The 9,958-nt window shown below is 40.8% G+C and overlaps 1 protein-coding gene across 1 annotated transcript in view; it reads left to right on the top strand.

Moving 5' to 3' along the window:
• Positions 1-2,144: 2,144 nt before the first annotated feature.
• LOC107567583 (AT-rich interactive domain-containing protein 1A-like) overlaps positions 2,145-9,958 on the top strand; it is a 77,938-nt gene continuing 70,124 nt past the window's right edge. The window contains exons 1-2 of the mRNA XM_016253280.1: positions 2,145-2,206; positions 2,275-2,428. Coding sequence (XP_016108766.1) covers positions 2,145-2,206; positions 2,275-2,428 — 216 coding nt within the window. The remainder of the gene's footprint in view (positions 2,207-2,274; positions 2,429-9,958) is intronic.

Genomic DNA, 9,958 nt, shown 5'->3' with positions numbered 1-9,958 from the left:
ATGAGAGGGGGTGGGGAGAGAGGGGCAGTGTTTGAGTGGGGGAAAGAGCATGGCTGTTTCCATTTGGTTATTTACTTTGTGCTGTCTCTAAGCTCTCCTCTATCTCTTTACCAAACCAGATACACGTTGCGCTGTTGGATTTGGTGTGCCAGACTTGATTGCTGCGGCCTACGCAGTGTTTTTCTCTCTCTCTTTCTCTCTGGCTTGTGCTGCATTTCACTTTTTTCATTTTCACTTCCTGCTCTCGGTCCATCCCCCATCCTCTTTCCCTTTCCATCCCTCCCTCTCTCGCTCGCTCTCTGAACACATGCGCACATACACATTAGCACACAGGCTGTAATATCATGCTGTCCTCTGCACAGATCAAACATAATGCTGCTGCAATAAACCCTCTCATTTGCTGTCTGAAACATGCATGAACACACTTGGGCCTAAACACTTGTTTATGTGTTGAATATGTAGCAATGCTTTGCTCTGCATTCATGTGATAGATCTGTACTATGATGGAATGAGAACAGTTCAGGTATTATTTGCTGTATAATTGTTTTATTCCGCTATTAGCGGTGTAAAGAAACCCTTAATCCTAAACATTAAAGTGTGAAATGTTTTACCTTAAACTCCTGTGTTGTGTCTGAGCTTAATATACTGAGACACGTCTATGATTTCCATGAAAAGCGTAAACACGGACACTGTTATTCCTGCTGGTGTTGTTATTGTTAGCTACGGCGAAAACTTTTCCAAATTATTTTCGTTAACGGAAATAAAATCAAATATAAAAATTAGGTGAACAATTTAAACGTAAAAAAACTAAATTAGAAATGTAGCCTTAGCAACTAACAAGGAGAAGGTGTGTAATGTGTACTAAAATAGTGCTACAATTACTAAAACACTGAAATAAATATAAAGCTAAATAAAAATATTAAAAAACAAAAGCTGATAAAAACGACAGACAAAATGACTAAAGTTGAAATAAAAACTGAAATAAAAATATTTATATATTTGAAATAATATTAAATATAAACATTAGATGAAAAATATTAACTTAAATAAAAACTAAATGAAAAATGTTGCCTTGGCAACTAATTGAAATAACATTTCAATTAGATAAGTTGAAAGTACTAAAATTACTAAAACTAAAATAAATATAAAATAAAGCTAAATATAAAAACTAATAAAAATAAAAAACAGCAAAATTAAACTAAAAAACTTATAACAATAATAAACAATAATTTGATAAATGAATAAATAAGTGATAAAACACATTAAAATAACGTCATGACAGCCCAACACCGCAGCATGGTTTCGACCAATAGCGTCAGTCTGGGGCGGGATTATCTTTTTGCCTGACCAATGGTTGGCAGGAGTTGTGCTCATGAAACCTGTTTGAAAACAGTCATTAGTTTTGCTTGTTTGAAGACATTTTGCAGTGTGACTAGTGCGAGTAGTGAGTAGTCTTTAAATACCCGGATGATGCACTTAAATAACCGGAAAAGCGAAGTGAGGCGTGTGGGACACTTCATGCACTCAGCTGTCACAGCTCTAATTACTAGCGAAGGGGGAGGCTATCAGACTCTGATTAGGAAGAATACCCTTATTTAAGTCATACACTACAGTACACAGTGTATAACGTGTAATTTGGGACGCAGCTATATTTTCACTTGGCAGGTGATAAACAGGTGAATAAATGCCGGCTTAGACTATAAGAGGGGCAGTAGCACCAGTACATGGAGGTGGGCCGGCACCCATTCACCTAGTTACCATCTTAACAGCAACCTAGCAACACACCTCGAGCACCATAGCAACTGCATTTCCCCTCCTGCTGGAAACCACCCACAGCAGCCTTGCACTGTAAAAGTGAGCTTTGCATGGCCACAGCTTCTTAAGAAAAATGTAGTTTGGATTTTTTTAATTGCATTTGCACAGCACTTTTTTTATGTATTTTTTTTTTTTAAAGCCTGAAAAAATACTCTAGATTCAGTTAGTAAATATAGGAGGATGCGTATGTCATGGATTATGTCACAATAAAAGCCGAGGCTCGCGGACCTATTTTGTGCTCGTTCCACGAGCTGGAGCCCAAAGCGTGTCGAGGCGCTCCGGATCCGGATCCGCGCCGCGGCTTGCATGCGACCGCGCGCTTCGGTAAAATGGCTGTGTCTCGCGGAGCCTCGTGCTGGTTTGATCGGTTTCTCTCTCGCGCTCTCGCTCTGTAAGAGGCCCCCCCTCCACACACACACACACGGGTGTCGGTTAAAATCATTCCCGGGACCTTTATTTATATTCTGGCGGCCAGGAGGCGGCTGCCAAGGCACCGGGGGACATGGGTAGCGTGAGCCAGTTCGGTGGGGGCCATCCGGCCTGGCAACAAAGAAGCCATCACCCTCCTCCCATGAGCCCGGGAAACACCGGGCAGGCCCTCAGCAGGACGCAGGTAAACTTAGCTGAACTCGGCGCTCGGCTCGAGCTGCGCGAGCGGAGGAGAGGAGCGGGTCTGCCATTGTTTCTCAGGCTGCTCTAAAATGGCTGCCTGTGTTTTTCTCCAGCCAACACGGTCCATATAAGCAGCTTTTGCAGGCCGGGCCGCGCTGTGCTTTTTGGGCCGTGTCCAGAGCTCGAGCACGAGTTTGCATGTGGAAATGCAGAAGTGAGGCTAGTTCGAGGCAGGGCTCGCAGCTGAACCCCGCACGGCTTTGATGACACGTTACGGGCTCAGTAATGCTGTCGCTTAGTTAGTTTATTCCCACCCTCGCCCAGACTACCAGAACAGCTCTTAAAACATCTCTCCAGGCCGAATGTGTCACCATGCACGCGGGGGCTAGACGCGACGCCTCGCTTTGATGGAGTCGCGTCGCGTCGCGCGTGCTTCGAGGTGTTTTCGGCGCGCGCGTGCGTGCACACAGGCTGGGAGCTGCGAGTAAGTGCAGCGGGCTGCTTTGCTTTGGGATTTGAATTATGGAGGTAAAATCCTTCTGTCAAAGGCAGGAGACAGTTGGTCTTGAGTTGACACGCGAGCTCTCTTCTGATTGGCTGCCTCTTCTCCTGCGCTGGCCATTTATAATTGCATCTAATGCAGCAAAGAGCCGACGAGCTGCTGCACTTACACTCGCTGTGTGCACGGGCGCAGTTTAAAGGCTTTTTCACAGATTGAATCCGTGCAATATGATGATTAATGAGACAGTTATGTTAGATGTTTTTTTTTTTGCGTTAAAAACCATGCACATTTGTACATCACGTGTACTTAATTTATGTAGCATTTCATAAACGGGGAGCATCCGTGCATTTGTCCGTTTTGTTTTTAACACTTTAATGGTCTTATTTAAATAATATAGTGCATGCAATGTTATGTTTGTAGCAATGCATCTTATTTGGTTAATTTAGCTAATTTAATTGCATGTCTTAATCGGTTTAGTTCAAATGCAGCTTTGCTTTGAAAAAGAGTGCAATGTAGACATTTTGGTGATGCACTTTTTTGTGTGTGTGTGCATGGTCTGAAATGTCCAATGTTAAGAATTTGCATTTCATTAAAAGGAGTGATCTTAATGAATTAGGTTAGGTGATGTGCTGTTGTTTGCATCTCGACTCTAACTTGTCTGCATCCAGGTTTCCTGATATGTGGAGTTGCTGCACTAAAGAGGTCTTAAAGGAATAGTCCAAAGATAAGAATTTCCTGATTATTTACACACCAACATCTATAGGTCTTTATTCAGCTGAAGAGAAATTAAGGTTTTGGAGAAAGACATTCCAGGATTTTTCGTTTCTCAATGCAAGTGAATGGGGCTCACTGTAGACCGGTTTTTTTTCCAATAGTCCAAAATAGTGAAAAACGAACAATAACTTTAACACAAACTTGTCAACAATAGGCCGGTTCTTTCCGCATGTGTCACGCGTAATCTTTTCAATGTTGTTGTGAATTAAACCAGGCTGGACCAAGGTGAGCATTTTTAATTTGTAGGTAAAAAAAAAAAAGTATAAAATTGTACAGTTTTTCTGAAAATGATGAATTGATTCGCTAAAGACGACCCTTATTTGTCTTCGTCTGAAGAAAGAAAGATATACATATTTGGATGTCTGGGGGTGTGTAAATAATCAGGACATTTTTATTTTTGGGTGAACTATGTCTTTTATTGAACCTTGATTACCTGTCTTATGAATCTCTTGATAGGAAATGTAGCATCAAACTACATATCATTTAGATGACTTATCTTTTCTGTTATGCATATTATTATTATTATTATTATTTTTTTTTTGCATGGCCTGAAATGCTTAATAATAGCAGTGTATTAATATGAGAGATTAGTATTTGTGAAGAAAAGTGACTAGTTGGGCTATATCATAATTTGGGGATGTTTTATGTATGTGATCTGCATCCAGGTTTTGTAGCGTTTAAATTTCAGGTTGTAGACTCACTACTATATGCATTGTCTCACAGCACTGATCCAGGTGATCTTGAAAGTTGCATGCTTGTTCAGCCTGACTCTGTCTGTGTGTGTGTGTGTGTGTGTGTGTGTGTGTGTGTGTGTGTTTACAAGCAGTGTAGGCGTTAACCAAGAGTCACTGCTGTTTTAAAAGCATCCTGTGATCATCAGCAATGATATTGTCTTTCTGAGGCTCGCGCCTTTCCTGAACGCTCAGACGTTTGTGCTGTGTGATTGCTGTGCTCTCATTGTGGAAAATCAAGTGTTTTAATAATGACCCTCAGAGGCAGATATTCTTACTGTGTACTGTGTCTTAATATTTCTCTTAAAACAAATAATCTGTTCTTGTCTAGTGTTTTAATTTCGGATTGAGTTTGACACAGGACTTTTAAAACTTGTGGTTCTGTTAATAAGTGCTTGTGCAGGCTAAAGTGACATGTTTCCATCACCGTCTTTTTGCACATTTTTAAAGTGCCCCTAGTATGCCATTTTTAAGGTTGCTAATATTGTTTTATGAGTCTCCTAGAACAGGTTTACATGCATGCAAGGTCAAAAAACAAGTTAGTTTTCTCAAAAAATATTTATTAATTTCTAAATGATTCGTAAACGACTCGTGCGAAGTAGTTCAAAGAATCCGTCTCTCTAAACCCCTCCTTTCTGTGAGCCCTCACTGCTGTGATTGGTCAGTTGGCGCAGTCCTTTGTGATTGGCCCAGAGCCGTAGAGAGATATTGAACCTTGATTACCTGTCTTATGAATCTCTTGATAGGAAATGTAGCATCAAACTACATATCATTTAGATGACTTATCTTTTCTGTTATGCATATTATTATTATTATTATAATTTTTTTTTGCATGGCCTGAAATGCTTAATAATAGCAGTGTATTAATATGAGAGATTAGTATTTGTGAAGAAAAGTGACTAGTTAGGCTATATCATAATTTGGGGATGTTTTATGTATGTGATCTGCATCCAGGTTTTGTAGCGTTTAAATTTCAGGTTGTAGACTCACTACTATATGCATTGTCTCACAGCACTGATCCAGGTGATCTTGAAAGTTGCATGCTTGTTCAGCCTGACTCTGTGTGTGTGTGTGTGTGTGTGTGTGTGTGTGTGTGCGCGTGTGTGTGTGTTTACAAGCAGTGTAGGCGTTAACCAAGAGTCACTGCTGTTTTAAAAGCATCCTGTGATCATCAGCAATGATATTGTCTTTCTGAGGCTCGCGCCTTTCCTGAACGCTCAGACGTTTGTGCTGTGTGATTGCTGTGCTCTCATTGTGGAAAATCAAGTGTTTTAATAATGACCCTCAGAGGCAGATATTCTTACTGTGTACTGTGTCTTAATATTTCTCTTAAAACAAATAATCTGTTCTTGTCTAGTGTTTTAATTTCGGATTGAGTTTGACACAGGACTTTTAAAACTTGTGGTTCTGTTAATAAGTGCTTGTGCAGGCTAAAGTGACATGTTTCCATCACCGTCTTTTTGCACATTTTTAAAGTGCCCCTAGTATGCCATTTTTAAGGTTGCTAATATTGTTTTATGAGTCTCCTAGAACAGGTTTACATGCATGCAAGGTCAAAAAACAAGTTAGTTTTCTCAAAAAATATTTATTAATTTCTAAATGATTCGTAAACGACTCGTGCGAAGTAGTTCAAAGAATCCGTCTCTCTAAACCCCTCCTTTCTGTGAGCCCTCACTGCTGTGATTGGTCAGTTGGCGCAGTCCTTTGTGATTGGCCCAGAGCCGTAGAGAGAGTGGCTCTGGATTGGTCTACCGTGTACAGCCCTGGAGACTTGTCAATTAGTGTTGGGCGATATGCTCAATTTTCATATCGTCCTATCGTCAGCCTGTGAGATCGCCGATGCATGATATTATCGCGCTAATTTATGTAATTATTTACTTCGTTTCATTGCGAGAAAGTGAACCAACTCCAGCGTAAGGCTAAAAGCAGCCTAATGTTTTTAATATGACTGAATTTGTATTTAACATAACAAATGAATAGAAACATCGTGAGTTACTAATTATAATGCTTACATTTCCTCAGTTATTCAAAAAGCAGCTACAGAAAAAGAGCAAAGAACGTTACATTACCAAAGAACCTCATCACAAGCTCAGTCTAGCGCGAGTTTATGTACTGTAAAAACACTCCCGTTATAATCGGTGAATCTACACTATATAAATCTCTAATGCTTACATCGCACGTACTTCTGCACTTTGTATATAATAAGAGAATTTGCGAGTGCGAATTCAGTCAGCGCGCGCCGAACAACAGAACTCCGCTGTTTCAGTGATGACTCATCTGAACGCCTCTGATTGGCCAATGCATTCATAAGCTCAGCATAATCGCGTGTGATTGGTTAGAACGCGCAATACTGTAAAAAACGCGGAAAAATAAATAGCCTAATAATAATAATCGTCTTGCTATCGTCAGAGGCATCAGCCACAGGCGATATCTCTGTCTATCAGCGATACACGATACTGTCGTCTATCGGCACAACCCTATTGTCAGTACACAGAAAAGATGGTATCGATTGTACCTTACAAATTCGAGCCGGAGTCTGATGCTGAAATGGTTGAACTGGCTTATCGACAAGAGACTGATCGCAAGCATGATGTTGCTCAGTGGTAAGTGTCAAGTGTTAACAAGTTTGTAGTAATTATAAGATGTGATAAAATAAATTTACTCTCAGCGTAGGATACAGCGTCTTCTCGACATGATGTTAACCACCGGGAAATTTTACTATTTGTGGGTGACGTAGAACATGGGCAGACATTATGCAAATGTGTTACTTCGTGACGTAGAGCCGTAACCGAATAATATTCGAATTCCTGACGACTCGTTTAGGCGATTGCGAGCCGACTCTTTTTTTTGATAGACAATAACTTTATTTATCATGCACTGTCGGCTTCACAGCTTTGTAGATAGTTTATGACAGCTACATGACACACTGCATGAAAGGTAATGTTCGGAAAGACATAATAGGGGCACTTTAAGTATCGCATCAGAAACGAGCGATTGAAACGCCAAATTTCGGAAAAAAGTTTTTACGCTTGCTTGAGGTAGTTTTTGACTTGTGCAAAAAAGAGTAAATGCGAATAATGGGAGATTGAAACGCATTTTGCGAATAAATTCCTCCATGCGCATCAAAAAAATCATGTGACTTTGCGCGATGGGACGGCAAAACCTGATTAACCAGCGGCCCGATCTCGTTCACAGCATCTGAAACGTTGTTTTTGGTCATTCTTAAATGCCTGAGCAAAGTCTATCATCAAAGTATTTCTGTATAATTGCCTCGCAGAACTGTTACACGACTGCGTTCCCAAACAACAGCATTCGCCTCCGAAAGCAATGACCGCATTTATTTTTTCGTCTGCTAACTCGGAGACACGAGTAAATTTATTATATATGAAAATGATTGTATTCAGTGGCTTCTTCTACTTTTCTTAGTGATATTTAGTGGCAGTTTATCAGGAAGTGACGATTTTGTTCTCTTTGACTCGTTGGATGGAAACGGTGATTATTCGCAAATGTATGATGTTCCAATTTTGCGCATAAGTTAAATTCACAACTTTGAATGGAAACCTGGCTGTTGTATTATTTTGATACAGATATGTTGATAACAGTTGATTTAGTTGTAAATGTGACTCTTGGATGTCGATGCACATACATTTGTAAGTGTATAAAGTGGTGATAAAGTTTCTGTTGAAATCTGACCGGCTGTGTGGATCCGGTTATAGCTTTGTACAGATGACTGTATTTCTCCATTCAATGCAGAATAGTGCATAGATTTGTGTATTGGAAGCTCTCATTTGTGGTCCAGTTGTAAGCAAGAGAAATGTGTGGCGTTGACGGTTTTGAGATCACAGATTTGCATGAACGATGTAATGGACGGCTTGAACTTGATGGTGTGTAATTTTCAAAAGCAACCAGCCTTGTCCATATCTATGCTAATATTAAAGCGGGCCTGTTTTGTGTACAAATACCAGAACTGTAAGTTATAACTAGTGGTTATTCATTTTTTTGTAATGGTAATCTTTTTTCTTATTTTTTTCGCATGTGAGCTCGTTTCATGTCAGATTAATTAGCCGAGAGTTAAATATGTCCTGAAGATAAAATGAGTAAAACCTTGAAGAAGCCAGGAACGATTTCCTTTAGCCGATTATTTTGAAATCGTAAACTAGGGCATTAATGTCTGTGTTTGGCAAATATTAAGGAAAGAGGAAAACTATGCAGATAGGCTATGTTAACCCCTATAGAAAAATGTTCTGCAAATTTTTATTTGCTTAGCAAATGACTTAAAAGGGTAATTTTACATTTAATTTATTTCCAGAAACCATAATTTTAACCCAAAAGCCATTGTTAAAAAGTAGATTTATTGTATGAAAAATGTGCTGATAAGTGTAATTTTGGTATGAAGATATTTGTTACGTTTTTCACTAAAATGTAATACTAAATTTAACTTGTACACACCAATATTATTCATTCATTCATTCACTCACTCACTCTCACACACACACACTCTCACTCTCACACACTCACTCACTCTCACACACTCTCACACAGACACACCCTCACTCACTCACTCTCACACACTCTCACACAGACACACCCTCACTCACTCACTCTCACACACTCTCACACAGACACACCCTCACTCACTCACTCTCACACACTCTCACACAGACACACCCTCACTCACTCACTCTCACACACTCTCACACAGACACACCCTCACTCACTCACTCTCACACACTCTCACACAGACACACCCTCACTCACTCACTCTCACACACTCTCACACAGACACACCCTCACTCACTCACTCTCACACACTCTCACACAGACACACCCTCACTCACTCACTCTCACACACTCTCACACAGACACACCCTCACTCACTCACTCTCACACACTCTCACACAGACACACCCTCACTCACTCACTCTCACACACTCACTCACAGACACTCACTCACTCAGACACACTCACTCACACACACACACACTCTCACTCTCACACACTCACTCACTCTCACACACTCTCACACAGACACACACTCACTCACTCTCTCACACACTCCCTCACTCACAGACACACACACACTCTCACACACTCACTCACAGACACTCACTCACTCAGACACACTCACTCACACACACACACTCTCACACAGACACACACTCACTCACTCTCTCACACACTCCCTCACTCACAGACACACACACACTCTCACACACTCACTCACAGACACTCACTCACTCAGACACACTCACTCACACACACACACTCTCACACAGACACACACTCACTCACTCTCTCACACACTCCCTCACTCACAGACACACACACACTCTCACACACTCACTCACAGACACTCACTCACTCAGACACACTCACTCACACACACACACTCTCACACAGACACACACTCACTCACTCTCTCACACACTCCCTCACTCACAGACACACACACACTCTCACACACTCACTCACAGACACTCACTCACTCAGACACACTCACTCACACACACACACTCTCACACAG

Source organism: Sinocyclocheilus grahami, unplaced genomic scaffold (genome assembly GCF_001515645.1).
Source record: "Sinocyclocheilus grahami isolate Dianchi unplaced genomic scaffold, SAMN03320097.WGS_v1.1 scaffold1171.1, whole genome shotgun sequence".
Lineage (NCBI taxonomy): Eukaryota > Metazoa > Chordata > Actinopteri > Cypriniformes > Cyprinidae > Sinocyclocheilus > Sinocyclocheilus grahami.
Note: the sequence above shows the minus strand (reverse complement) of the source record. Positions and strands in the feature narration are given on the sequence as shown.